The sequence below is a fragment of the Aspergillus uvarum genome (assembly GCF_003184745.1).
Source record: "Aspergillus uvarum CBS 121591 unplaced genomic scaffold BO82scaffold_27, whole genome shotgun sequence".
Classification (NCBI taxonomy): Eukaryota; Fungi; Ascomycota; class Eurotiomycetes; order Eurotiales; family Aspergillaceae; genus Aspergillus; species Aspergillus uvarum.
In genome coordinates this window covers 114,789-142,699 of record NW_020291324.1, presented here as the reverse complement: position 1 = coordinate 142,699, position 27,911 = coordinate 114,789, and the positions used below count along the sequence as shown (strand labels likewise).

General features: G+C 52.6%; 8 protein-coding genes across 8 annotated transcripts; 5 read left to right on the top strand and 3 right to left on the bottom strand.

Annotated features, from left to right (window-relative positions):
• The first annotated feature begins 207 nt into the window (after positions 1-207).
• BO82DRAFT_77306 (transcriptional regulator SIN3) lies at positions 208-6,072 on the top strand. Its single transcript, XM_025641534.1, has 8 exons — positions 208-399; positions 478-545; positions 619-1,298; positions 1,381-1,481; positions 1,538-2,258; positions 2,331-2,810; positions 2,981-5,077; positions 5,129-6,072. The coding sequence occupies exons 1-8, from the start codon at positions 299-301 to the stop codon at positions 5,750-5,752; spliced, it is 4,872 nt and encodes a 1,623-aa protein (XP_025491858.1). The 5' UTR covers positions 208-298; the 3' UTR covers positions 5,753-6,072.
• Positions 6,073-6,924: 852 nt separating this feature from the next.
• BO82DRAFT_77293 (uncharacterized protein) lies at positions 6,925-7,311 on the bottom strand. Its single transcript, XM_025641533.1, has one exon. It carries the CDS (start codon positions 7,249-7,251, stop codon positions 7,030-7,032), a length of 222 nt encoding a protein of 73 aa, XP_025491857.1. The 5' UTR covers positions 7,252-7,311; the 3' UTR covers positions 6,925-7,029.
• A 281-nt stretch (positions 7,312-7,592) lies between these two features.
• On the bottom strand, positions 7,593-9,627 carry BO82DRAFT_383490 (phosphotransferase family protein; the record flags this gene model as incomplete). Its single annotated transcript, XM_025638021.1, has 6 exons — positions 9,192-9,627; positions 8,917-9,128; positions 8,676-8,854; positions 8,016-8,613; positions 7,652-7,871; positions 7,593-7,616 (listed from the first exon to the last, which is right to left on the bottom strand). The coding sequence occupies exons 1-6, from the start codon at positions 9,507-9,509 to the stop codon at positions 7,593-7,595; spliced, it is 1,551 nt and encodes a 516-aa protein (XP_025491856.1). The 5' UTR covers positions 9,510-9,627.
• A 1,238-nt stretch (positions 9,628-10,865) lies between these two features.
• BO82DRAFT_364837 (phosphotransferase enzyme family protein) lies at positions 10,866-12,376 on the top strand (the record flags this gene model as incomplete). Its single annotated transcript, XM_025636973.1, has 3 exons — positions 10,866-10,988; positions 11,074-11,371; positions 11,466-12,376. 3 exons carry the CDS (start codon positions 10,866-10,868, stop codon positions 12,374-12,376), a joined length of 1,332 nt encoding a protein of 443 aa, XP_025491855.1.
• A 1,694-nt stretch (positions 12,377-14,070) lies between these two features.
• coaT (acetyl-CoA hydrolase ACH1) lies at positions 14,071-16,159 on the top strand (the record flags this gene model as incomplete). The annotated part of the gene is made up of 4 exons (XM_025632372.1): positions 14,071-14,213; positions 14,308-14,548; positions 14,627-15,592; positions 15,657-16,159. The coding sequence occupies 4 exons, from the start codon at positions 14,071-14,073 to the stop codon at positions 15,882-15,884; spliced, it is 1,578 nt and encodes a 525-aa protein (XP_025491854.1). The 3' UTR covers positions 15,885-16,159.
• A 2,400-nt stretch (positions 16,160-18,559) lies between these two features.
• Positions 18,560-18,915, top strand: BO82DRAFT_402177 (uncharacterized protein; the record flags this gene model as incomplete). The annotated part of the gene is made up of 2 exons (XM_025639309.1): positions 18,560-18,565; positions 18,676-18,915. 2 exons carry the CDS (start codon positions 18,560-18,562, stop codon positions 18,913-18,915), a joined length of 246 nt encoding a protein of 81 aa, XP_025491853.1.
• A 1,089-nt stretch (positions 18,916-20,004) lies between these two features.
• BO82DRAFT_383487 (uncharacterized protein) lies at positions 20,005-21,779 on the bottom strand (the record flags this gene model as incomplete). The annotated part of the gene is made up of 4 exons (XM_025638020.1): positions 20,005-20,266; positions 20,312-20,493; positions 20,709-21,220; positions 21,275-21,779. 4 exons carry the CDS (start codon positions 21,777-21,779, stop codon positions 20,005-20,007), a joined length of 1,461 nt encoding a protein of 486 aa, XP_025491852.1.
• A 4,394-nt stretch (positions 21,780-26,173) lies between these two features.
• On the top strand, positions 26,174-27,724 carry BO82DRAFT_432313 (uncharacterized protein; the record flags this gene model as incomplete). Its single annotated transcript, XM_025640782.1, has 3 exons — positions 26,174-26,601; positions 26,672-27,145; positions 27,229-27,724. 3 exons carry the CDS (start codon positions 26,174-26,176, stop codon positions 27,341-27,343), a joined length of 1,017 nt encoding a protein of 338 aa, XP_025491851.1. The 3' UTR covers positions 27,344-27,724.
• Between the last annotated feature and the right edge of the window lie 187 nt (positions 27,725-27,911).

Here is a 27,911-nt window from a genome sequence, read left to right as displayed (position 1 = left end):
GTGGAGTTTTCTCGTTGTCGATTTATCCTCTTTCATTCTGTCTTCTTGTACTCGTATCCCTGTCTAGGCTTGTACCTATTTCCCCTATCTGCAGCTGGCAGGCATCGGCACAGTGATGTCGCTGTGAAATTGAGTTGGGAGGAACAGAAACTCAAGCCCCCGTCCGAAAGGAAAACAGTGTTGGAGCCCCAACGCCATTTTCCTCACACGCAAACCATTTTCTCTGCCTGGTCTGCCACAGCTCTATCCTTTGCCCCATCGAGGCACATCGCTGGAATTCTCTTCATGCGCATAGACCATGAACTCTTCTGGGAATGATAACTGGCACCCCGGTGGCCCGCCAGCGCATCCGGGAATGGACCAGATGAACCAACAACCTCGTCCTATGGGCTCATTTAGGTATGTATCTGGGGCGATTCCCTTCTGGTGTCAACAACGTCTGTAGTGCGTTTCTCACTGACCTGACTTCTTCTCCAGTCAAAACCCACAGCCGCAACAGGGTCCATCAGCGCAACCCACGGGGCCAGTTCTCCCACCTCCAGGCGGTTCGAACTCCTTTCTGCGTTCTCTTCAGCCTTATGCTAGCGCTCGTCTTGCTGATATAATTGGTGTCATCAGGTCCTTATCACCCCGCGAATCAGCCCGGCGGCCATTCTCTTCCTGGTTTGGCTGAGCTGAGCCAGGGTCACGCCGGCCCACACCAACCTTCCGCCTACGGACAACACCCTCAGGGCCCTTCTCACAACCCTGGCCACTCGTTACCGGGTATTGGCCAGGCAATGCAACACCCTTCGCCGCAGTCCCTGAGCCGAGACCGGGAGCGGGATTCTCGGGAGCGAGAGCTGCTCGAGAGACAGCGCCAGGAGGAACTGGCCCACAGAGAGCGTGAAGTGCGCGAGCGCGAACGCGAGCAGATTGAGCGGCAACAGATGGAGCGACAACGTGAGCAGCAACATCACGGAGTTCAGCATAGCGCTGCCTCGATCCCTCTGCATCAGCCGGTAGCATCCAAAGTGCCGAATTCTATCCATGGCCCCAATGGACTGCTCTCTAATCTGAGCTCGAACCCCGCAAATGGACCTCAGGGCTCCATGCCAGGATCCGGGGGTCCAGGTGCACTATATGGTCAACAGATGCAGCATGGCGAAGGGACACCAAGGTCTTACCTGCAGCATCCTGCAGGGCCACCTGGGCAGCCGATCTTGGGATTCAATGGGGCAGGCGCTCCAATTCCCGGAAACGTTGGCAATGTTGCTGCCCTTGCTGCTCAGCAGCAGGGTCAGCAGCCGATCTTGAATGTGAGTAGTTTATATTTGTCACCCTCGTATAGGAAATAGCGCTCCGGTCGCGAGATGATAGATGCTGACAGTCATGCAACAGGATGCGCTCAGCTATCTGGATCAGGTCAAGGTTCGATTTGTCGATCAGCCTGATGTTTACAACCGCTTCCTTGATATCATGAAAGATTTCAAGAGTCAGGCGTAAGCTCCCCGGACTTTGATCATGGCATGTGTTTCATTCCCCTAACGAGATGTAGAATCGATACCCCTGGGGTCATCCAGCGTGTCTCAACCCTGTTCAACGGCCACCCTACTTTAATCTCCGGCTTCAACACTTTCTTGCCACCCGGCTACCGAATCGAATGTGGAACTGAGGACAATCCGGATGCTATTCGGGTCACAACGCCATCAGGCACAAACACCTTGAGTATGCCCCGCACAAGACACTCCTTGGAGTCTAGCGGAGAGATTGGTCCTTCAGGAGGCATGACCTCTCACGGCCGGGCTGAGTACTATGAACAATCTCGTCCTGGCTGGCAACAACCGCAGCCTCAACCACAGCCCCAGCAGCCCCAGCCCCAGCCCCAGGGCAATCTGCCAGGGTCGTACTCTCCTGGGTCTCGCATAATGCCCGGAATCTTTGGACAGCAGGGTGGACAGAACCAGCCCCAGGATCATCACTTCGACTTCCCGACTCAACAAGAGCAGCAGGCTGCGGCGGGAGCAGCAGCCATGGCCCATCAGGCAGACCAGCGTGGCCTTCACCTCCAAGGGGCTCCCTCCGCCACTGCCGCAGGCTTGGGTAGACCTTCGTTGTTGCACATGGCTGGACCCTCTGCCCAGGGCCCTAATATTAACCAATCCATGAACAATCTAGCCGGGGTCGGAACGGGAATGCTTCAAGGCGCCCAGGCCGACTTGAACAAGCGTGGTCCCGTGGAGTTCAACCATGCCATCAGCTATGTCAATAAAATCAAGGTGAGAGAGAAGCATGACAGCACTCGACGTTCGTCATCAGTACATCGTCTAACATCGGGGCCTCCCCAACAGAATCGATTCGCAAGCGCCCCTGAGATCTACAAGCAGTTCCTCGAAATCTTACAAACCTACCAGCGTGAATCGAAGCCAATTCAGGATGTGTACGCTCAGGTAACCCAGCTGTTCAATACGGCACCGGATCTGCTGGAGGACTTCAAGCAGTTTCTGCCTGAGTCGGCTGCTCATGCGAAACAGCAGGCCGCTGCGCGCCAGGCGGAGGAGGCTGCTCCTACGAGCAACCTTCGCGGAGAAGCCAGCTATCCCAGCGCTACTAATCTTCCCTCACAAACTCCCAACCGTGATGTGAAGATGCCGCCTCTGGGCCAGTTTAACGTCAAGGACACCGCAAAGGACGGCAAGAAACGGCGGGGTGGGCCTGGAGCTCCCTCCACCATAGGCTCGTCGATTTCTGGACCTTCTGCTGAGGCAGCTCGCATGGCCGAATCTCAAGCTGGTCGAGCTCCAGCGATGCAGCCTGGTGCTGCTAACAAGGTGAGAAGGCTTCTGTTTCAAGTTACGCTTCACTTTGAGCCTACCGCTACCCTGATCTTCATCTCTCAAATGTGCCTCCAAAGATCCACGTTCTGTGACCGCCTCTGAATTCACTTTCATAATGCCATGCTTTCTGATATTGCTGCGCGATACATGCTGACCCAACGAAGCGAGCCAAGGTCCATCATAAACCGTCCCATGCGGAGGCGCCAGCTGTGTCGCCAACCCTTGTTCCTGCGCTTCCTGAGCCCATACAACCTTCGTTCTCGTTGACGCCGACTCAAGAGGAGTTCGCTTTCTTCGATCGGGTGAAGAAGTATATTGGGAATAAGCAGACATTCAGTGAGTTTCTCAAGCTCTGTAATCTCTACTCTACGGACTTGATCGACAGACACGTTCTCGTTAAGAGAGCTGCCAACTACATTGGTGCCAACCCCGAGCTCATGGCTTGGTTCAAGCGCTTTATGCATGTTGATGAACCTGAAGACAAGATTGTTGATGTCAAGGCGAAACAAGAGCCGGGTGTGGTCAATCTCTCACACTGCCGCTCCCTTGGGCCGAGCTACCGATTATTGCCAAAGCGCGAACGGCAGAAGCCCTGCAGTGGCCGCGATCAGTTGTGTTACAGTGTTCTGAACGACGAATGGGCCTCTCACCCCACGTGGGCGTCTGAGGACTCTGGCTTCGTGGCTCACCGTAAGAACCAATTCGAGGATGCTCTGCATCGCATTGAAGAAGATCGGCACGACTACGATCATCATATCGAGGCTTGCACGCGCACAATCCAGCTCATCGAGCCGATTGTGCAGCAATTCCTTGTAATGACCGATGCGGAGCGGGCCGCCTTCAAACTGCCCCCTGGTTTGGGCGGTCAGAGTGAAGCCATCTATCAGCGTGTGATCAAGAAGATCTATGACCGCCAGCGTGGTGAGAAAATCATTAAAGAGATGTTCGAGAGGCCGTGTCATGTTCTGCCCATCATCCTCTTCCGCCTGAAACAGAAATGTGAAGAGTGGAAAGCCAGCCAGCGCGAATGGGATAAAATCTGGCGCGAGCAGATGCAGAAGGCCTACTGGCGGAGCTTGGATCACCAAGCGATCGCCAGCAAGGGTACCGACAAGAAGCTCTTTGTGGCAAAACACATCCAGACTGAAATCCAGAACAAATTTGAAGAGGGTCGAAACCTGCGCAAGGGCGGGTACCAAGTCCCTCGACATCAGTTTGAGTACACGTTTGCGGATCCGGCTGTTTTAATCGATGCGACACACCTGCTGCTCACCTTCATCGACCGGAACTCGGCTGGGTTCGGAGCCGATCCTCAAAGGGTGATGACCTTCATCAAAGACTTCATTCCAGTATTCTTCGGTATGGATCGTGATACTTTCCATGTCTACATGAACGAACTGTCGAGCGGTACGCCGCCGATCGACGAGGGCGATGATGAGAGTCTGGCTGCGGATGATGCTTCCACTCCCCGCAGTCGCAAGGGCGGTGCCGGAAAGAAGATGGGCCTTCTCCGCGATGTCTTAGAACGTGCCGGTGAGAAGGTCCATCGGGCCGAGAAGGAAGGGAGTGCTCCGAACAGTCGCGATGGCACGCCTGATGCTGTTCTGGTTCCCTCGACCCCGATCCCTGACCCCGCCGAGTCGTTCGACGTGGCCGAGTTGAAATGGATGGAGCATCCGGGACAAGGTAACTTCAACCAGCAACGGGAGTACAACCTCAACGAAACGTACGAAAAGAAGGTGCACCACTTGTATGCCAACCTGAACATTTACTGTTTCTTCCGCACGTTTGAGATCTTGTATTCGCGCCTGCTCCGCATCAAGCTGCACGAAAAGGATGCTCATGACGATGTGCGGCGTGCGCTGGTCGGAAAGCCGGCGCAGGAGCTTAACCTCATTGACAAATTTCCCACCGACTTCTTCTACGACTGCGACCCGAAGGCCAATTTCTACCAACAGATCGTTCGGATGTGCGAGGAAGTGATCAAGGGTGACATGGAAACCACGCATCTGGAAGAGACGCTGCGCCGGTACTACTTGCGCAGTGGGTACCAGTTGTACAACCTGGAGAAGATGTTCACGGGTATCTCGAAATTCGCGGGAGCCATCTTCAGCGGCGATTCGAAGGACCGCAGCTCTGATATCATGAACCTCTTCTTCAAGGAGCGTGATCGGGAGGAGACCACGCACAACCAAGAGATCCAGTACCGCAAGCAAGTCGAGCGGCTGGTGAAGGATGGAGACATGTACCGCATTACCTACGTAAGTGTTTCTAATCTTATTTCCAGGTATTCGTGCTAATTATCTCTGCAGCACCCTGGCAGCAAGAAGGCTGCTGTGCAGCTGTTGACTCCCGAGGACGCCACGCTGGAGAACGAGGAGCTCAGCCCCGAAGCGCGCTGGTCGTACTACGTGTCGGCGTATACCATGCGTGATCCGACGGAAGGCGTGGCGTTCTCGCAGATGCGCATGCCATTCCTGAAGCGGAATCTGCCGGCCAAGCTGGAGCAGGAGGAGGAGTACAACCGGTACTACCGACCGTTAGTGCACCAGGACGGGCTGATCATCCGCATCTGCGCCAACAGCTACCACATCCTGTACGAGCCCGGCAGTTCTGACTGGTGGTGGCGGCCCACCACCTCGACGGACGAATCCGCCGAAGAGGTGGCCAAGGAAGACGCAGCCGTCAAGGAACGACGGCGGGACCGGTTCATGGAGAAGCTGGTGAACAACCCTAGCTGGGCGCACGGGCTGAGCAAGGATCAGGTGGACGAGTCCAACCAGCGGTTCCGATCCTGGATCAATGGACCGGACGGCGACCACAGCGGCGCAGCTGCCGCGTCGGCGGGGCCCGCGTCCGATGCTCAGGACGACAAGGCCGATGCAGAGATGACAGATGTCGCGCCGCCTGCTGCATCCGAGCCCAAGGAGCAATGAGGCTTGGGGGGGAGCGGGGAAGGACTTCCGATAGGTGTACCACGTACGGATGGGAGGGGATTATGATGATGATTGATAAACCAAACTAGCGGGGGAGAGAGAGCTTATGTTGACTTTTTCCTTGTTGACGCGCGATATTAGTTTCTTTCTCCCATCCCCGGGGCGGGCGTAACTGTGTGGCATGTAAACTCTTTTTTTTCTTCATCTTCGGACCGGATTGAATCCCGCCAGGTTCCAGGTTCCATGTTATTATTGATGTCTGTACTTTTTTTTTCTTTCCTATCGGTCATTCGCTTTCAGGTCCATGATGAGCGGATACGGTTTTTACTATCTATGGTTGCACGAATGGGAATCTTTCTTTGATCTACACTCAGTACTTGCAGGGGGTTTCAGGCATATACGAGTCGAGTAGTAGGGCATGGGTGGACTTGTCTCAGTGTCTGTTGTAGGTCGGGGCCAATCACCGCACAGGCCGATTGTTTATACAGCTCGGAGTTAGATCAGTGTTTGGAACCGGTGACAGGGTAAAACATTCTTTATTTGTGTTTGAGCTTTATACCCTAAAACGGATCTTGGTATGGCTCAGTGACCTCGTGTAGGGGTGGCTTGGGGGCTGGACTTTTCTGGTTATGGGATTGGTTTATCTTGAAATTTCTGTGATGAAGCCTAGTCTGTAAGCGATTTGATGAAGCTCATGAATGGTGATATAGAACACAATCTTGATTCCTGGGTGCTCGTAGTCAGTCAGTTACTAAGGTAAACCAACCAAGATATAAATATATATAAAGTAGCCTAGTAAGCCGACTGGGTTATAGAGCGGGATTACTCATCAGAAATACCGACCCTCTTCTTAATGCGCAACATCCGTGAAGCCGAAGCACTTTGCCACAGCAGAAACAAACTAAAATATCTATGTATAGTACCTCAAAGGACTATCTGGAGGTCAGGTCTGGTGGCTGGCTTAGCCAATTCTTTGCATCTTAGCTGGTACGGTAGTCTGGGTAAATTACCTAGTCGCCGGTCTGTTGCTCTGTCGGGTGGCGGCGGGTCTATGAATCTCCTGGCCCGGTGGCCTTGTCGGGCAAGTAGCCGACCTAGGGATCTATCTAGTAACCTAGCCTATACAAACTACAGTAATGCCTTGAGAAACTCCCCTTGGGTTGTATAGATCTCTTGTCAATAGCAGCAAGCAGCAAAGTCTCGCTTTTCGCAGCGATTGATCGCTTAGACCGGCCTCTTTTGTTGCATCACCCATCCAAAAGAACAAGAAAGAGCTCTCAATGCACATCTGTTCTTACATTGAGTTGGGTAGCAGGTTGGCTTTTTTGTACTTTGGAAGGGTAGTAGGCCTCGGGAGGCAGTATCGTGATCGATGGATTTAACAGGTTTGGTATAAAGGACACGTGGATTCGGGGGCTTGTGAGCTTGCTTTGATATTGGAGCTTTGTTGATGGGAAGATGTAGAGGTTTAATAACCTATTATTTTTAAGAAAACACATGGGTCTTCTAGGAACCACGTTAGCTGAGTAAATTCAACCATCTCGGTAGTTAGACCAAGCATCGAATTCAATTGTTTGTAAAAACATAAATATACAAGAGGACTTATCCTAGAGCCCTAAGAGGATCCAGTCTCATAAACTGTCGGCGATTCAATAAAGCCCAGGGATAGATAATATAGAACGATAACTATCTTGATTCCTTAGTAATCGAAACTAGTTAAGATAGCCATATGTGCAGCCTGGGGAACCGGCTTGGTCAATGGCCGGATGACCCAGGAACGCCGACATAGTCCCTGGCCTGCTGATAGCACTATAACCCTCTTTTTCTTTGGGAAGTAGTGCTAATGCTTCTTGACCCATTGTGTCTGGATTTCAAATGGGCATCCCTCTCCTTCCCCACCATAGCTTTCAGGCCCAGATCTCGTAGCTCGGTGAACAGCGCAATGGCATCCCTGTATAGATGATGCGGGGTCCAGCCATCTCTCGATACGACGCCCGCGACGGAGTTCCAGAAGTCTTGCACATTATTCCACTCGGCACCTTCCTCTGCATGGACCCAAAGATCTTCCTCGGTGAAATGAATCGGACAGGGAAAGTCAAACCCTAATTCATTCCAGCATCTGCAAGAATGATGATTTTAGCGGAAGAAAAAAAAAGAAAAAGAAAATGGGAAAAAAGAAATGAAAGAAGAAAGAAAAAAAAGAAATCCAAGAAACACGCTATAGAACAGGACGGGTTGTGCGGAAAATCATGCCGTTCCGTACCTCTCAAGCCTAATCAGCGATTCCCGCAAGGGTAGAGGGTCGTCATCCCATGTGTCGCCCACGAACAGAATTGGTTCGCACCTTGTCCGACCGTGGTCCCATCGGAGGACTTTATCCAGTAGGGGCAGCTCTTTGGCAATCTGCTTCTCGTAGAGGTAGAGCAAAATCGAGCGACCCATAGAGCCTCTGATCCGCGTCTTTTCCGCCGGATCTAGCTGGTGGAAGTCCTCGGGGGCTTTCAGGATGACTTTACCGCTGTAATCGACGAGCCTTGGGTGACGTGCTTGGAGGATCAAAGGGGCTGCCCAGAGCCCTTGCCAATCTATTATATTCGAGATCTTTCCGTTACGGACAAAGATGTTCCCCGCGTGCAGATCAGTATGCCAGATATAGGGTGCCACTACAGCAGGATTATGTGCTGGGAGCAGATAAGGAGCCACTTGACGATATTTCTGTAGCAGGGCAATGTGGCTGCTAGGAGAGTTCTGCGTTGCTGAAGTCACTAGGGGGTTGTCTTTGGCTCTTGGAGTTGCGTATCGCTGGATCCATGCCTCCTCTCGGTGAGCTAGCGAGAGCACATATTCCTGTGGCCGTTTCCCTTTTTCCTTGGGGCATTAGTTAGGACGGCAAAGGAGAACAAAAGCAAGGTTGTATACACACATGGTCCTCGGTCCAAGGCCATCTCTGTGCGTTTTTTGGACCAATAGTGCCTTTCTGCGATCGGGCCGATCACGAAACGACGGCGGATTGTGTCTTTGAGCTCGGCAGATATCTCTGCACAGGTATCAGCGGGCACGGCGCCTCTGATATTGGCACCGGCATAGTACAAACTCCCATAACTTATAAGTCATGATTAGCAAGATGCTAATAGATCAGACTTGATTAGGGGCTTAGAGGAAACCTATTCAGTGGCACTTGAAGCATTTTTTCCTCCAGTTGGACTAGATCCTTTATGACCGCTATTTTCTCTTCGAGAGAAAAATCATCCCATACATCTTCCAGCTTCGTACCGCGGGATTCCTCCATGATGATATACTCAGATCCGACAGGGTTATTCCCGTCTGCATTCCAAGCGTACACGCGAGGTGTGGGTACTCCGAGGATTGTGCGGGCCTGGATTTCGTCTTCTTAGAAGGTATTGTTATCATACTGGGGAGTCTACGGTTCAGTACTCACAAACTCCATCGTTGCGACTTCAGATGCTGTGGTGTAGTATCTAGGCCCAGCGATCGGATGGGGGATTCTCGCGATCGCGGTTGAGCCATTCCCCATCTCTAGCCTGAAGGTTTTGTTGAACGAGCCTTCGGCCAACTTTGTGATTGCCGTGCATGTCTCTGCCCCGACACTCTGCGCGGCGACTATTTGTAATTCCAGCACGTTAAATGGCGAAAATCGGTCTCGTAGCTGCTGCTCTTCATCCCAGAGCCAGCGGCCGCTGGTATATCGGAAGAGATCTGTTGTGTCAGGCTGTGGTGGCATGCTTGCAGAGCTCATCGAACGCGAAACGCGGCGAGACGTTGTAAAGAGACGGGGGGAGCGGGGGGTTGGGGTGGGTATTCTTGAGGCCAAGGGTGTTGCATAGTGATGAGCACTTCTTCTGGGAAGAACAGCGACATAATTAAGATTCTTTCGCGCAGGTGCAGTAGTACATTTGGTTGACAAGTTCATTGCTGGCTTCTATAGTGTCAATCGGTATTATATGAAAAGGTCGCCGTCGTCTGTATGTTACAAGCCGCTCATTGCGGTAAGTTAGCTTGGTTACTGATAGTTTACATGGTTCCCACCCGCTACAAATAAGGTATGCCGGAAGTTCGTCCGGCTCCTGTTCCGCCTACCCTTTTAGTCGGATTCTGCCAGCATGATTCTTAGACTTGTATCGGTAGGTCATTTCTGTATGTAATATTATAAACGGTGTAGCCTGATATTGTAGTCTTCAGTACCACTACTTGCTCAAGGAAATAGGTAGTAGATATCAGTCTATAGTATTGCTGAATCAACTACTGAGATCTAAGAGGTGGCATGTGTCCCCACTGTACTCCGTAGCCCGAGCCTGCTAAGCTCAGTCGGGCAAACGATTCGGAAAAGATTTTAAGTTGGGTGGGTGAAATCCCCACCAAAGCTCCACTAAATCAACACCCCACACCCCAAGATGTTTTACATAGCATTCGCAGGAAAAGTGTCGGCTGTGCGGCCGTGAAGAGGCAATGGAAACGCGACGCAAGGCACAGTGGCCTGATCACGCTGACCATGCCAGCCTTCCCTTGACAGGTTGGAATGCCACACTACGGCCACTTCTCAATCTTCCTCCACGACACCTGCATTGTCATTCTCTCATTTCGTGCAGCGAGGAAGCATACCCTCAATTGGTCCTTCCTACACCTTGATTCCTCGATGCTGATGTTTGCATGACCGTGAGCTACCTGATTTTCAGGGTGGCTGGCAAGATTAAGGCATTACGTACTATACATTTCGTTGAACAATGCGCCGATCCCTATCCGCGCGACCCAGGGGCTACATTCAGAGTATAACAACAAACCCGAAAAGCCACTGCCGCACAATCTTCAAAGCTTCACCTTCGTCCTACTATCACTGCCTTGTTAGCAGGGACTTGGAAGCTTCTCAGATAGGTACGCACGCCCATTAGAGCGCGATTTAGCATATCACTTATTCGTCTCAGACTGGAATCCTGACATTGATTTCTTCAAGTTCACTCGTGGCCGCTTCATTGTTGATGAGGCAGAGAATGCTCGAAAGCGAGAGCTCAGATTCGACTTGAATAGCCTCGCAAGAGTCGCAGCACAGTCGGTGTGAGCCGCGCGATGCATTGCTAATAAGAAGTACCCTGACGGCATGTTCAACAAAGCGTTTCTCATGTCCATGGATGACGGTCAAGAAGTTGTAGCCAAGATTCCCAACCCGACTGCTGGCCTTCTGCACTTTACTACTGCTAGTGAAGTCGCCACGATGGATTTTGTAAGTTCATCCTGAACACCAGTAACATTCAAGTCTTGCTAACTCCCCTGATTTGGGGAGGCTAGAAAATTTCTTGACACCCCAGCGCCTCGGGTACTCGCGAGCCAACTCGCACCCTGTTGGCGCGGAGTTTATCATCATGGAAAAAGTTAGAGGCGTTCCTCTCTCCCAAGTCTGGAGCACGATGAAATTACCACGGAAGCTCCAAGTGCTTCTTGCTATGGCACGTCTCCAGAAGCAATGGCTGAGCGTTTCCTTCTTGTACTACGGCAGCCTGTATTATACGGAAGACATGCAGCCACCAGCAGGCAACCACTTTGTCAAGGATGGTCAGGCTGTGAGGGATTCTGGGCTTGCCATTGCCCGGCTACAGGCCGGGACTGGTGTGATGCAGGCCGATTCGCTTTAGACATTGAGAAGGGGCCATGTACGTCGTGGTTTGCGTCACTTGTTTTATAGTCGCTGATCAGTTTACAGGAGCTTCTCTAACGCAGTATCTGCAAGCAGTCGGTACACGAGAGATGAAGGCAATCCAGTCTCTGGAACCCCTAAAAACAATTGTTCTATTCTGCGGCCCAAAGCTATACCGACCAGACACGGAAAAGAAGATTACTGCTTTAGCATGGTACCAACAAATCGTTGATACTCTTATCCCCAAAGATACAGCCATCACCAGACCCTGCCCCTGGCATAATGATTTGCACGATGACAACGTCTTCGTAGACCCGCACAATCCCGGAGAGATTACGGGCATCATCGACTGGCACCCTTGTCACATCTCGCGCCTCTTCAACCACAATCCCGATCCCGGCTTCCTCGACTGGGATGGCCTCAAGCCCGAAACGCTGGACCTGGCACCCCGGCCAGACTTCTCCGGGCTTTCGCCCGAAGAACGATCAGCTGCTGTCCAGGAGTACGCCATCCAAAACGTGTTCATCCGATGGCGGAAACTCATGCATACCAAAAACCCCGACTTATACCGGGTAGTCGAATTTACACGGACGGCAGCGTACGGGCTGATATTTCTGACCCACCGAATGTTCGAGTACGGCGAGGCGCTCTTCCAGTCGCTTCTAGTGGATCTCCAAGATACGTGGACGGACCTACCTGCCGTTGGTGACGCCAATACCCCATTCCCGTTCGACTTTTTGGAGGCAGACATCGAGCGGATCAAGATGGATAGCAATAGTGCGGTGGCAGAGACCAAGCTTGTGACGGAAGTTAAGGAGAGTACGGGTGATCTCTGGCCGGACAAGGGCTTCATCGAGCACGAGCGATACGATGATTGCAAAGCTGCCCTCGACGAAGTCAAAGGCTTGATCCTGGAGCAGTTGGCTGAGACTGACGAGGAGAAGGCTGAGTATGAGCGCTATTGGCCGTTTGAATGAAGTACCTATAGTTTCGAGGAAGGGCATGGTTGTGTGGACAGCCTTTTCATCCATATTTGAACAGTTCAGTGGGCGTGACTTTGGAAAACTAGGAGGATGTTTGAAGCAGCGATTTCTTGGCCATCTTTTCCCTTTTTTTTTTTTTCTTTTTCTTTTTCTTTTTTCAGGTTCACTTCTCTATCGGTGTTTTGCGTTCAGGTCCATGATGAGCGCATAAATTTCACCTATGATTGTACAAATAGGAATATTTCTCTGACCAGTCTTTGTATACTGGAGCCTCAGGCATGGATAAGTAGAGTATAGTAAGTTTGGTTGACCGGGCGTGCTGTTACTGGTCCTGTAGCCGGGGCCGGAACCTCAGGATCAACCACCGCGCCACCCCACGACCCCAGGAATTGTTTTTCCTTGTTTGTCTCCTTCGGTGAGTGGATTTTGAGATTCAATTGAAGTGGATACTCTTTGCTTGACTTCAGTTTTGCTGTTTCTGATGTTATTTGTGCGGCTGGCAAGTAGGTCTGTGATGCCTCAGGAATCCAGCTAACTTGATCGTCTGTGTACATACAGTGCACAGTACTAGCTAGATACCCGCGCGGGCAGCTGTTATTAACCGGGTGGCTATGATTTGGCTTCTAAGCTGGTTAAGCTGCCGATCGTCCATGCAGGGGAACCCAAAAGCTCCGTGTGGCCGAGACTGTTCAAGGGTGCGATAACCGATACAGCCCGAGACTAGCCCGCCGCGGTCGCTGGACCGGGACAAGTTCGGGGCGATCGGAGATCCGTCGGGATTCACTGGTGAGTTGGTTTCAGGGATGGAATGCTCCATTGACCTTGACTTAATCCTTGGATGATTTATGTTGTGTTCAGTCTCCTTGACTAGATTGCTATGTCTGCCATGCTATATATATGACATAATAGTCCAGCTGAACAGGTTGAAGATGCAAACAGAGCTGAGGACTCCGAAAAGGGCCAGGCCTGGAAGGCGGCGGGCCGAGATATCGCCGGGATGACGTCAGCCCCCAGTCATGGACTGAGCTTCTGCGACAAGACCTCAACGCCCCGAAGCGACTCGTACATCTGGCCACCTTGCAGCTTGTCATCTCGCGTGTCTTTGACCCCAGCAATTGACCATCTATGCAGGAATTGTCTAGAAAAACTGTGTGGACTGGAGAGCTTCCCTGAAGCTGGGCTGAAGCTGGAGCTGAGCTGATAACCGGTTCCACAACAGCTGACGCGGAGTAATAATCACCCACGGTGGACTGGACCGGACTGGACTGGACTGGGGGATGTTCATCATTTGCGGGGTGAGAGCACGTTAGTTACAGTGTAGTACGTATGTCCGTATTGTAGTCATTCTAGGTAACTAGATAGTAAGTGATAGTTAGTGTCAATTATGGAGCAGTGTCTGACTCCGTATCCCCGAATCAACCGGGGCAGTGGAACGAGGCGGGGGTGGATTTTCCAGCGACAGCGACAGCAACAGCTCGACCGTATTTCTATCCCACCGTCTCCCCTCTTTTGCTGGGCCTTTTTCTTTCTCTTTCTCTTGTCAAATTTCCCTCTCTTTTTCTTTTTTCCTCTCCTTCTCTTTCCTCCCATCTCACCCACCCTCAATTGTCTTCCCTCCCTTCCTTTCATTCTCCTCCCTCCTCTCCTCTCCCCCCTCTCCTCTCCCCTCCTCTTGAACCAGTCCCACAATGTCAGCCTCCGCCCTCCTAAAAAGCCGTGTCCGGCGACCCTCCTACCTCAAGAAGCTGGCCAAGGCCGAGGACTTGATCGACCTCTTCCCCCATGGATCGTACATCGGCTGGTCCGGATTCACGGGTGTTGGATATCCCAAGTGCGTTGCCCCAGTCCCCCTCACTCGGTTGAACCCTTGATCTGCGCGATGTGATTTTGCTCCACGCCCGGACCCCAGGCTAATTGCCCTCCAGAAAAGTCCCCACGGCTCTGGCCGACCACGTCGAGAAGAACAACCTCCAGGGCAAGTTGAAATACAGCCTGTTCGTGGGCGCCTCCTCCGGCGCCGAGACGGAGAACCGGTGGGCGCGGTTGAACATGATCGAGCGGCGGAGTCCCCATCAGGTCGGAAAGGAGATCGCAAGGGGGATCAACACGGGGGATATCAAGTTCTTTGATAAGCATCTGAGCATGTTTCCGTCGGATTTGGTCTATGTAGGTCTCCCTTTCTTGCTTCCGATGGGGTTGAGGTGGCTGTCTCCGGCGGAACCTGTACTAATTCTCGAGACGTAGGGCTGGTACACACTCAACAAGCCCAAGAACCGGCTCGACGTGGCCGTCATCGAGGCCTCGGCCATCACGGAGGACGGCGGCATCATCCCCGGTGCCTCGGTGGGCGCCTCCCCCGAGTTCGTCCAGATGGCCGACAAGATCATTATCGAGGTCAACACGGCCAGCCCCTCGTTCGAGGGTCTGCACGACATCGTCATGTCCGACAAGCCCCCGCTCCGCAAACCCTACCTGATCATGCAGCCCGAGGACCGCATCGGCACCCCGCACATCCCCGTCGACCCGGAGAAGGTCGTCGCCATCGTTGAGTCCGACTACCCGGACCAGACGCAGCCCAACGCCCCCGAGGACGCCGGCTCGCAGGCCATCGCCAGCAACCTGATTGAGTTCCTCAAGCACGAGGTCAAGCACGGCCGCTTGCCGCAGAACCTCCTCCCGATCCAGTCGGGCATCGGCAACATCGCCAACGCGGTCATCGGCGGTCTCAGCAAGGGCGGCGCGGACTTCACCAACCTGAAGGTGTGGACCGAGGTCCTGCAGGACTCGTTCCTGGATCTGTTCGACAGCGGCAACCTCGACTTCGCCACGGCGACCTCCATCCGCTTCTCGCCCGACGGCTTCAAGCGCTTCTACGACAACTGGGAGCGGTACGCGGGCAAGCTCCTCCTCCGCCCGCAGCAGGTCTCCAACTCGCCCGAGATCATCCGACGCTTGGGCTGCATCGGCATGAACACCCCCGTCGAGGTGGACATCTACGCGCACGCCAACAGCACCTGCGTGATGGGCTCGCGCATGCTGAACGGCCTCGGCGGCTCGGCCGACTTCCTGCGGTCCAGCAAGTACAGTATTATGCACACCCCCAGTACCCGGCCCAGCAAGGTCGACCCCACCGGTGTCAGCTGCATCGTCCCCTTCTGTACGCACATCGACCAGACGGAGCATGATCTGGATGTTGTCGTCACGGAGCAGGTACGTTCCCCCCCCCCAACACCTTCCACAGTGATTCTGGTGAAAGATACTAACAAACGCCAAGGGTCTCGCCGACGTCCGCGGCCTCTCCCCCCGCGAGCGCGCCCGCGTCATCATCGACAAGTGCTCCCACCCGGACTACAAGCCCATCCTCACCGACTACCTGGACCGGGCCGAGTTCGAGTGCCTCAAGAAGGGCATGGCGCACGAGCCCCACCTGCTCTTCCAGGCGTTCAAGATGCACCAGAATCTGCAGGAGAAGGGCACGATGAAGATCGATTCTTGGGAGTAAACCCCCTTCTTTTGCCGCAGTGTCTTCTTATTAGGTGGGGGAGAAAGCGTAGGCTTGGAATGGATGGAGTTATGATTACTGTGAAAGTGGGTGCCGGGAATGTGGGTTATACCATAATAAATCATATCCTTTTGTATTACATCGTTTGTGGTCAGGTTGTAGGGTGGATCGGCGGTTGGATTCCTAGGCCTATGTACTATTGTACTGTATTATGACTGTATGCGATTATCTTGCTAGCAAGAAGAAAAAGCACCCACGGTATGAATGATCCTACCAAGTATTTATCTCTACTCAAAAAAGGCTGAACATAACCCGAACGAACGCCAGATTGCGGATTTGTGTAGGAACCATGCTCATGCGGGTGATGCTCGTACACCTACCACACCTACGAGGAAGCATGTAAGAAGGTTAAGGCACGAGTCGCCGACTCCAGTAAGCTACGGTCTGGAGTACTGATCGTGCTCGCTCCTTTGCACACAATCCACGACGGGAAACCCACCCCCTTGCCTTCTTGAGTAGTACTTCTATTAGGTAACCACACTTTTATAGTTAGCTTTGGGACTGCGTGCTAAGCAAACCACTTTTTCATCCAACCTCGCACCACCCAGCCCTAGCATAAGAGGAATATACTGTATATAGTCCGTCGCGCGAGAACTATAATTAACGGATCGAATCAAGAAAACCTCATTATCGCACCTCCTCGTGGATGTCTCTTCCGGGACCCCTCAGGACCCTGGATAGCCAGGTCCGCCCCCCTCCTCTTCCCTCCAAGGACCCTAAGTCTTGTTGGAAAGCAGTTCAGTGGGAGATAGTAATTGTACCAATCAGAAAACTGAGAAGGTACATCCTACAGGGTGCTTTTGTGAAAGAAGATTGTTGCTGCTGCAGGTAACGGAGTACGGTACTGTGTCCTGGGTACTGTACAAGTACAAAATACCTATGAGCCTCGAGTTTTAGCAAACTTGGTTCGAGGGAAGGTGAGGCCGTGCTACTTTGCCCGTTTCTAATCTCGAGAAAACTTGGGATCTGATCGCGTGGGAAGTACTAACTACAGGATATTCTTTCCCATTGTTTTTCTCTTATTAAACTTTTTTTTTTTTTTTTACGGTAACAACGGTAACAAGAGAAACAAAAGACAGACCTACTTACTTAGTTACGTGGACTTGCAGATCTAGCATACTTGGGGCGCATTTGATGTACAGTACAGACATTTCACGCAAAAGGAGCTGGAAGAGAATAAGGGCAGAAAATGACGGCCAGTACTTGTAGATAACAGCATTTATGGCCCAGGGATCATCGGTTCAAGATGTGGGCTACCAGATACCCTGCCGAGCCCTGATGTGGGGTTGGGGCTATGGGGCAAATCGGTACAAGTACGTACTATGTACTTACCTCGGTGGGCGCAGATCTTGACTGTTCCTCTACTCTGCTCAATTCCGGAGTATAGTTTTCACGGACCATCGTTATTTCTTCTCTCCTTTCTTCTGGTTGGCTCTCCCTAGGGAAAGTGTTCCGCATCCAGTGTAGGGTACAGCGAGACGGACAGTCGAAGACGATCATCCTTGGATGATATGTATCAAACAAGCCCTACCACACTGCCAGCAGCCAGCGAGAACGGGGCGCCGCTGAACACCGCCCTGCTCCAGGCAGCTGTTGCCTGAGACACGGCCGACTGCCTCGCTGAGGAGGACGAGGGGGAAAGAATGAAGACAGTCTCATCGTGGAACCTTCTGTGAGAGGAAAGGTAAAACTTTGGCGGCGAAGCGAAACTTGGCTGAACTTGGGGCAAAAGGGGATGACGTTGGATTCGAATCTTCCAGGGTGGGTGGGTGAAGTTCTGGCAGCGGGATTAATAGATAGGTACAAATAATGACAGTCGAGAGAGAACAGGTAGGCGATTGTCCGAGGTGACAGGAAACCTTTTGCGTTTCGTTGTCAAGGTTTGGGGGACATTGGGTCTGCTGAATCTGTCACGTTGAACCTCTGTTCCTCACCTCACCCCTTTGGCAACCCTGCGCAAGGCTGGCCTGATTATCGGTTTAGGTCTCGGATGGTACACTACACATCCTGTAGAATAGATAGATACAAGCCGTTTTTCCCTCGACGTTAGCACCGGGCTGAAGGTCTCATTGCGGACTACGGCGAAAGGTTCATAGCACAGCCTCTCCATCATGCTGCAGCTCCTGCCGCTGGAAAATCCACCGGGAAAACATTAAGCCAGCTGAATAGACAAATTGCCAATGCATTGGATATTGGCGGGAAATTATTGTAAGCATAAAGCGGTTTTGTGGTTGTCTGTCTGTACTAGGGCTAAGTTGTGGGTGAGGCCAACCACCGTTAAGGAGGGACTAGCTTTTCATAGTTCCTGTGCGTCATCCGGTAGCGAGTGAAGGAGAATCGAATTTATCTACGAGTCATACCGTCAAACCATCAGGGTCTTGGATGTTTTCCGGGCCGGAGCGGAGGTTTAAGGGATTTCGAAGGACCGGCCGATCCGGTTGGATTGCGAACTGCTCCTGGATCCAAGTCTGGGGGGGGGGGGGGGGCAATAGGATACACTCTAGATACGAAGAGTACTCATAGTGGATCTCGCAATGGAGCTGTTGATTTCCTAAGATAAATAGTTACAGACGTAGTGTCCCCGGTAGCCAAGGACAGACAAGATCCTGTCAGAAATGCTTGTGAGCACCCCAAGCTGCCCCACCTGCCCCACTGCCCTCGGCGAAGGTTCCTGTTTGCGCTCTCAGAATCTCTGTAGCTGTGACTGATTGATACTTACTACTTACTCCAGTATCGCCGGGAGGAGCGCGGGTTGCCAGCCCTGCAACGCCTCTTTTGTCAATTTGTCCACCACGAGCGCCACAGCCGAGGAGTGGCGGCGCCATCGAGGGAGGAGAAGGCCCCTGAGCCGGACCTTGCTTGGGAAGGCCGACTGCGTGGGTTACAGGAGGAGTTCGGGACGCTGGGGGTGTCGCTGCGGGTGATCGAGCGCGGGGCCAGCGTCTCCTTCCCGCCGGTTACGGGGCGCTGAGGCATAAATGGCCGCTCAGCGAATATGGCCACGACTACGAGGATTTCCGCTGGTAATGAGGCTGGCAGGCGTGTGTCGCGCTTCTGGAAGGAAGTTGGGAGAGAAGTCAGGTCGGTTGAGGATTCACTTGCCATGAAGATGAGGCCGTACGAGCTTTGGCAAGGCAGGCAGGCAGGTAGGTAGGTAGGTAGGTGGGTGGGGGCGTGCTCACAAACCTCTTTGGCAGGGACTTGTCGGTTCTTGTCCGTAGCCACCGAAGACACTACGCAAGTATGTAATCTATGGATCAAGGGCTTAGATCAAAGAAAGACATCTTTTATAGGCTCCATTGCAACAGTCAACTCCTTTACTAATACTAAAGTCCCGTGTAGAGAAACTTAATTCAATGAGTAACATTAAACTCAACCCAGGAAACAATTGCGATCCACCCAGATCTACCCAGTCCTGGTCCGCGGTCCCCTAAATCTTTTCCCTGCGCTACTGGCCCCGGGAGGATGGGTGAGGATACTAACCATACTATGCCGTACGGAGTGGGAGATCCGAGCTAAATTCAAAAGCTCGTTAGTCAGTCTGTGGTGGGATAGAATTTTGTTCCCTAAGACTGAGTGATGCATTGGAAACCGTCTGAAAACGGCTAGTCCTCTCGAGATCGCTTGAGTCCTTAAACCCCTGGAATCGGTTGTGGTTGTGGTTGTGGTTGTGGTTGTGGCCGTGGCCGAACCCCCGCGGAGCGGAGTTGAGCCCTAATCTTTAGGATATAATGTACTTTATGTTGAGATGGTAGATGGCTAAGAACGATCATGTGATTTCAAGATAACACATCGAATTCTCCCCTTAAGCTCCTGATCCGTTTACCTCGGTCAGCTAATCCTGGAAATATCAGAACCAATTATCACTGCTCTAGGATGAAGGCAAAGCCTGTAAGAAAGGGCCTTGCTGGATACACATTGTTATTTGGGATGTATATGATAAATTTGATTATAAATCGAATCTCATGTTAGATTGAAACTTTTGATACAACCTTCTCCAAGGGGGGGGGGGACAAGCCCGAGTCTTTCACAAAGGATAGATACACCCTAGTAAGCTGACCTACACCTCCGAGCATTCCCTCCCCGAGGCATTGCACTCACAGAAGTCCCGCACAAACACATCGGCCAGGGTGCTCGGCATCCAGGTGACGCCCAGCTCGGCGGTCTTGGCGGTGGTGTTGCGACCCCACACGAGACAGGGCGAGGAGAGGAAGTTGTTGATGGTGGGCTCATCGGAGGTCTCCACCGTGAAAACGGGCAGGTTGAAGAAGCAGGTGGGCACGGTGAAGGAGGCGGTCAGAACGTCCATCTCGACGATGCCGCTGTAGGTGCCCGTGGTGTTCTAGCAGGTGTAGGAGTTGGAGTACAAGGTCTCAAGGTCGATGCCGTAGGTGTCCGTCAGCTTGATCAGGTCATCGCTACTGATCGGGTCGGTCATGATCTGCTTGGCCAGTTCCCACCCGGCGCCGGGGTACTCGAGGGTGTAGCAGTAGTCGCCGATGACGGTGCCACTGGTGATCGAGGCGCACTTGCTCGTCGAGTACGCTCCCTTCAGGATGTAGTAATTCGCCGAAACTAGCGCAGTGCCCACCAGGTACTGGCGTAGATAGCTGTTGAAGATCGACTCAATCTTAGACGCCTTGCGTGCCCGTGAGCTCGAACATGTACCGCCCATTGAGATAATTGGCGACTTCGAAGGTGTAGTCGCCCGAGCGCAGGTCCGCAGGAAGGCCAAGAGGAGATGTCGCCGCTCTCAAAGAGCACGATCGTCGTGTTGACCACGCTCTGGTACATGCTACTGTAAAGTGTTTGCACCGCCGCCTCCAGCGTGATTGTCTCGGCGTCCGTCGCGTCGGCGCTAGAGACGTCGGAGCCCGCCAGTGAGAAGATCCCACTCAGCGCCCTCATGATCGTCGACGCCGTGTCTGTTTCCGCCTCCAGCGCCGGGATGGCGCTCCCCAGGATGCCCATGACGCCACCGACGTTGGTGAGAATTGTTGCCCAGTCGGGCACCGTGGCGCCCGATTTGACGGGGAAGTCGTCCACGATGGCATCGATGCTCAGCGACTCGTTCTGTGTCGCAAAGTCGAACAGGGTCCCGAATTCGGTGATGTACTGGTGCGCGTTAGCCACCACGAATTCAGCCCAGTATTCCGCCGACACATTGTAGTCCGAGCAAAATCCTGTGGGGAAGGGGCATTCTCCGTCCGGGTAGAGGTCACACTGGGTGGACCCCGCTCCCGTGCTTTCGAACATCCTGCGAGTCCATTCATATGCTGCATCAGAGAGTTAGCCACTTCGACTCCACGGATAGGAAACGGAATACATACGCGACTTGTAAATATCCTCCACCAGCCAGTTGACATACGCAGCCACCCCTCGTTCCTCACTGGCTTGCAGGCTGCTCTCGCTGGAGCTGGGGTCGGAGCAAGTCAGGTTCATGGAGACGAACTCAGTATCATCGTCGTCGATCTCGGCCTTGAGCTCCACCAGGCACTCGCCAAAGGCTGTGGCATCAGTAGGCGAAGTGACAAAAGCCTCGAGATCGATAGCCCATTCAGTCGTGCCACCCATGTTCAACCCCTGGTAGTAGGAGGTCCGTGTGCTCTTAGTGGTGTTGGTCATATAGCCGACCCACTGCGTCTCATTGTAAACGATGATGTCAGAGTCACTGCCGCTGTCGAAGAGCACCTGCACGGTGGGATTGGTGGCGATGATCTCGTTGATCTCGGCGTTCGCGATGTAGCCCGCGGTTTGGGTGCAGCGGCCGGGCGTGGCCCCTGAGTCCGGACCCACGTAGGTGCACTCCGGACCAGTGCAGTTCGCAGTGGTCATCTCGATGGACCGGCCGTAGCTGCTCACTCCGACCATCAGCTTGTTGGAGTCCGCCCCAGCTTTGGTCACCATGGACAGGGCATAAGTTGTCTCCGTCAGATTCACGTGAGAGCGCAGGCAGTTGCCGTCCGCACAGCCATCATCGGCCGAAGTGTTTCCGTAATCCCACTGCCCATGGAGATCATACGTCATGTACACAATGAAATCGACGATATCGTTGATATCCGCGACGGAAAAGCCGCGAAGATACCAGTACGAGGCGGGCATCGCAATCGACAGGGTCTTATCCGTGCCAAAGGCCGAGCGGACTTCCTTCAAGAATGCCACATAGTTCGTGCCATCCTCGTTGCTGCCGGCGGGGATTCCCGGAATATCAGGCTCTCCAGGATACTCCCAGTCAAAGTCCACCCCGTCAATGTCATACTGAGACACAAAGTCCCCGATATTTTGTGCCAAGAGAGCGCGGTTCGTGGAGGTCACGCCCTCTCGGAAGATCGTGTACGTGTCGCTGGATGTAGAGAAATCCCACCCTCCAAAAGAGACGACTTTCTTGACGTCCGTGAGGTTGAGGAACTGCTCAAACTGGTCGGTCTGATTAATGCTGATGGAATAGTCGGAGTTAATGGTTCGAAAGGCGAAGATAATGTGAGTATACTTGCTGGTGTCAATCATGTTGGCATCCATCGTGAGACAGCTGCGCTCGACGTTGAAGGCCTCGAAGTAGCCAATTGCAAAAAACTCGTCGGGCGCCGTGGAATTATCGACAATATCGAGGCCACAGTTCGAGATGCATCCATTCGCGTCGGCTTCCGCAGTACCTGGAGCGCCTGTGGTGGACTCGGTGATAGTACAGAACTCGGGCGTGGTGCCACACTCGCCCCAGACATCACAACAAGCGTTGAGCGAGCAGGGATTCAGCGTCGCCCACTCGTCATAGTCGGTGCCATTGGCCGTAGTACCAGGCACCTGAGGGCCACAGGTGGCGCCCGTCACTGGGGCAGGGAAGGGAGGATCCCCGCTACTCAAACAGATGTTTTCTCCCGCCTGAAGGTCATCACACCCCAGCCATCCCCAAGTGTGGTTGTTGAATGAGTCGATATCATCGACGGTCAGGCTGTTCGATGCAGCAATCGTGGAGCACGAGTTCCCGACTCCACCAGGTACGTGTAGCAGGTGCCATTGCTGTATGGCTGGGGCGAATAGTCTGGTAGGTCGCCCGAGGAACAGCATACGTACTGACCAACTGCCAGGGTGGAACAAAGGTCGGAAGCGGTGTTGTACTCGTAGAATTCCGCGGAGGTGATGCCGCATTCTGTGACCAAGCTTGTACAGGAATGTCCCGAAACCACCTGCACGGTAGAGCAGGTATCGTCGCGAGCAGTGAGCGTCCCGGAGTTGGAGGAATTGAAGAGGAGCGGAGCAACAGTGGTCAGCGTGGCGGTCAGGTTAGTGTTGGAGTTGGATTCAAACCCCGTGACACAGCCTGCCTCGCTCCACGTCTTCACCAGTTGCTGCACCGCAGGCAGGTCTCCGTCCAGATTGATGGCCAGTCCAACCATATAGTTGGCGGTAGATCCACAGGACTGTAGGGCCATTTGGTTGAACAGCCCCTCGGAGGAAATAGAGGAACGCATCAACTCCGCTACGGTAGCAGCGATGGTAGAAGGGTCATATCTGCCCCCAATATAGATTCCAACTACAGCCTGCCCGGAATACGCAAACATGAAGTTTCTGTCCGTGTCAGACTCCATGTATGCTTCCAGATCAGTCAGAGCCCCCTGGAGCTGGTCGTCGGCCGAGTCGACGGCAGATCCCCAGGTACCCAGTTCAAAGTTCACAGAGGACACAGTCGAAGTAGCATTCACCGCAACTGCGGTCCTCTTCGCTACAGAAGAGGTGGAAGTATCTTCCTCTTCCGTGATGCAGGCATAGATGGTTGAATGAGTCTGGGAATCATTCAACGGGTTGTAAATTGCAAAGTCGAGCAGCATGGGGCTGGCTGCAAGTAGTGACTCGACTGACTGAATGGTAGGGGACCCATTCAAAAAGATTGGTGCTCAAGGAGCAAGCCTCCGGACAAGAAGTGGTGCTTGCTGTAGCTGCACTAGCAAGGGCGCCTGCTGCCAACAAGGCAGGCACATACATGGCGCTCGTGGAATAAGAAAGAAGAAATAGAGAAAGGTGTTAGATTTGAACCAAAAGCATTATGAATTTGTAAATACAGTCTGTTAGAGGGAATGATTGAAAGGTAAGGAGGAAATAATGGCTGAAGGTAGAGATAAATGAGTGACTGAGAGGTGAATTGTTGTGGTAGACCCCAAGACTGACAGAGCAACGCCCTTTATATACACAGAAACTCGCTTACATGGTGCCTGGTCTGCTCTCACGATATCGAACTATTGCAATCTAGAGCATGGCTATGCTGTAAGTGAGCTTTTTCACACTCAAATGTCTGGTTCACTGCGAGCTATGTGGACACGGACAATGTACAACTAAGCTCCCTCTGTCTTAGCATAAAATGCACTTGGAAGAACAGTGATCCTCTGGGGCCTTTTAGGCGCAGGCTCACGATGTGCTGCTTACGTTGAGATATAGTAAGTAAGAGACAAGCAATCAAATTTCATATCATGTTTTGGGAGGTTCTTTCTTTCTGGCATAAACAATGAACGGCGATGCTGGAGCATTTGTGTGATATACATAAGGCGACATTCAGTCTATCTTGCATCTTCGAACGTCGCCATTAACCGAGCACGGGTCCGTTACAAAGAGCTCTGTTAATACTCTACTAGGGTAGTACCTGCTCGATATCAAGACTGAAATCGGCGTACGAAAAGTGTCTTTGTGGAGAAAGGGGAAGGGGAAAGAAGCAATTCGGAAATTGCTGACCCATCTGATAGAAGTGAATTGGTAGACAGGATCAGGTTCCGAGCAAAACAGAAGAGGCACCAGCAAATTTAATGGTACCCTATTCCTTAGTCAATGGGTCGGTGATATACTACCACTGAGTAGGTGTAGTTAGTACTCAATAAATAAGCGGGCCCTATGGCTGCAATACTTTAACCTTAGTCCGAGTCTAAACCCAATTGGGAACTTTCCTCCCAAACTAGGTGATCTGCTGCTTAATTGCCTGGTCCAGTTAGAGGCATACGTCAGCTTCGAGGTTCTATCCGGCTGTTCCACTCTGGGATCGATCTTGCGAATCTTTGCAGGGTTCATGCACCACCATCGCAGGAATCAGGGGACTCAGGGACCAGACAGGATCCTTGTTGCCTCACTTGCGTTTGAACACCACGAGGTGGTGCTGAGTATCACTCTCTAAATATGGGATGCCTGGGCTCAGCACCTCTACTTCCTCACGACCGTGAGACCCAAGGTTCACAGGCGCGGCCATGCTAAGCATTGCACAGCTTCTGGCCATAGAAGTGAGTTCCGATGCAATTCTACTAGGGGTTAGTCTCACTAGCCCGTCAGACCAGGGATCGGTCTAAGAACAATTTCAGTTCTATTTAGTAACCTTGTGTGGGACTACTGTCATTCATAGCTGGCGTCGGCGAAAGCTTATGGCGGATATTTTGTGGTCGATCTGAGACATTCAGCAGGATCTCGCAGTCCGTTGAATCTAATGTAAACATTGAATAGCTTGTATTGCGGTGTGTGAGACATTGGCATAGCCATGCAGCGATGAGTTTGAAGCAAGGGTCAAGGGTTGGAATCTTCAGACCCTTCTTCCGGTCCCTGAATCATAACAAAGGAGCCTCAGGGGTCAGAGTCGACAAGATCTTCAGATTAGGTAACTGTTACGACTCTGCAATTTTATTGGGCGTTGAGTGGGTGTCAACGGGGATATATAGGACCCGATATCGGCTCTGATTTCTGTTTCCGGACTGACCTTTGCGTGTAGATATTTTACTTGACCGCAGTGATAGGAACGATCCATTGACAATCCATCAGTAACGGACTGCTCCATTGGACTACTTTAGGCCGATTCGTGACGAGGGAATGCTAAACAAATCGTTGAGAAGACGGACGTCCGGCATACTCAGTACAAATGGACAAAAGCCGGCCTAACCCTGCCTCTGGCTTCCTGAATACTCTACCCAACATATTTGACCGAGTCGGATGACAGTATATATAGGCCATAGATGCCATCTTCGGAGAATGAATAATTTAGAATAGTTATGCTAAAACTAGTAAGTCGATATTCCGGAGTCGCCGAGCCCTTCTCGGGTAAATAGCCGAGACCAGCACTAAACGGCAAGGCTTGGTTCATGGCTAAGCTACCACAGTAGTTCAAGACCCCACTGGACCAAGCACTGCCTGACTAAAGGAAGAGAAATACCTTTATAACTGACCCGAGGCCCGAACTGCCCAGTAGCCTCCACAAGGGAGGCACAATGCGTGTCTCCGTATCAGCTCAGGCTGTAATCTTCAGCCTCGCCTTTCCCTTCCTCACCACCGCTGCCGATGATGCGAGCTACAATGTGTCCCTGCCCTTCCGGCCCAATAACGTGACACTCCTTCACGACCCGTATTACTGGGTGGGCTCGTACTACAATGGGACCACCGAGTTGAAATTGATGCCCTATACGGGCTTGGCTGCGAACGACAGCACCCAGTGCCCGTTGCTCGCCAACACTACGACCACCGTGCAATATGACACGATCCTCGCCCTTACTGAGCCGAGCATACTCAACAACAGCAGCGACCCCGTGAACGCCTTCCTCATGCTCTGGGACACCGGCTTTGACTTATCTACAATCACTAGCTTTGGCTGGCCACTGTATGATCTCCCCTCTTTGCAATGGACCTTTGCTTCCTCTGAGTGAGTCTTTGACCCTTTCCCTCATCACCACGAGATAGAGTACCACAGAGGACTAATTAGGGCGAGGTAGACCTACGTACCCCGGCCTTTTGGACGGTACTGACCTCTTTGAGTGGACGCTGAGCACTACTCAGAGCCCACCCTACCGTCTCTCGAGCACCATCACTACATACTATAATGGCGCGGGCGGCCTCCAAGCCAACATGACCAACTGCACCAGTGCAGAGATAGTTCCGTGGCTGATCGACCTGGGCCCCTGGGCCCCGGACAACAACTTCGTCTATGAGTCCGAGTGGCCGGCTATGACGGTCAGTCTGGATTTCGACGGCGAGACGGCAAACTACACAATCCAAGGGTACTTTGACAGCTATCGGATCTATCCGAACGGAACGTCACGATCCGGGGGAGAAACCACCCACGGGCAGTTCACGTTGCGCTTCGCCGGTGTCCTGGATGCCTACCATTCGGACATCCTGGCCAACGACACCGCCACCCCGATTTGGCTGCGAACTGTCGGGTTCAACAACAACTCGCTGAACGTCGGGTATACGGGGGGGGGCCGCGGAAAGCACAAGGGCCGCGGGGTCGGTGGCAGCTCTCGCTGTGGTTCTGACGCTGGCTGTGCAGCTTCTCCTCGATTAATCTCCCCCTCCTCTGGACATTGCAAAGCGAGGCTGTTGCGCAAATCCAGGAACTCGGTATTTTCCCCGGTTCCAGATACATACCCTCTCGCTTGGAGTGATCATGGAGCGATAGAGAAAAAATAAAACCTGACATGGACTGGTATGACTGGCAATGGATGATTTACAAAAGGTTTGTTAAAGAAAGAGGTGAATTGGACGCAGCACCTTATCAAAGCGATTTGCGCACGGTATGAAGGGGTTGGCTTGGCAGACAATGTTCTTGATTCCAAGTAAAGAACTTTGCATGGGCCGAAAAGAGCGTGTATACTGTATACAAAATGGCATTGTGTATACCATCCGCCTCTAACCTCCATCTTCCTAGTGCAGTGATAATCACTCCCTGATATTCAAAGTTGGACGGCTAGTATCATGACGATTTCCAGGACGGAATGGATAACTGCAACACCACCTGAAGATGGTTCATCATTGTTGAAAAGCACCCCGGGCTGAACTCATGCCCCAAGCTTGAACTTCTACGCTTATGAATACATGGGAACTTCCCATCATTATTTCATGATTACCAGATCTCTCCAAGAATACTCTTGACGCCGTACAGATCCTCAGGAGTGTACGTTGTTTTCATCCAACCTCCCGCCCCCACCCCCCTCCTTGCCCTTACCTTTTTTC

Excerpts from the sequence above, each read along its gene's own strand:
- BO82DRAFT_77306 (XM_025641534.1), top strand. The coding sequence starts at position 299 with ATGAACTCTTCTGGGAATGATAACTGGCACCCCGGTGGCCCGCCAGCG. Across the intron at positions 546-618 it reads AGTTCTCCCACCTCCAGGCG|GTCCTTATCACCCCGCGAAT; the intron begins GTTCGAACTCCT and ends TGGTGTCATCAG. Across the intron at positions 5,078-5,128 it reads ACATGTACCGCATTACCTAC|CACCCTGGCAGCAAGAAGGC; the intron begins GTAAGTGTTTCT and ends TTATCTCTGCAG.
- BO82DRAFT_77293 (XM_025641533.1), bottom strand. The coding sequence starts at position 7,251 with ATGTGTTTTCTTAAAAATAATAGGTTATTAAACCTCTACATCTTCCCA.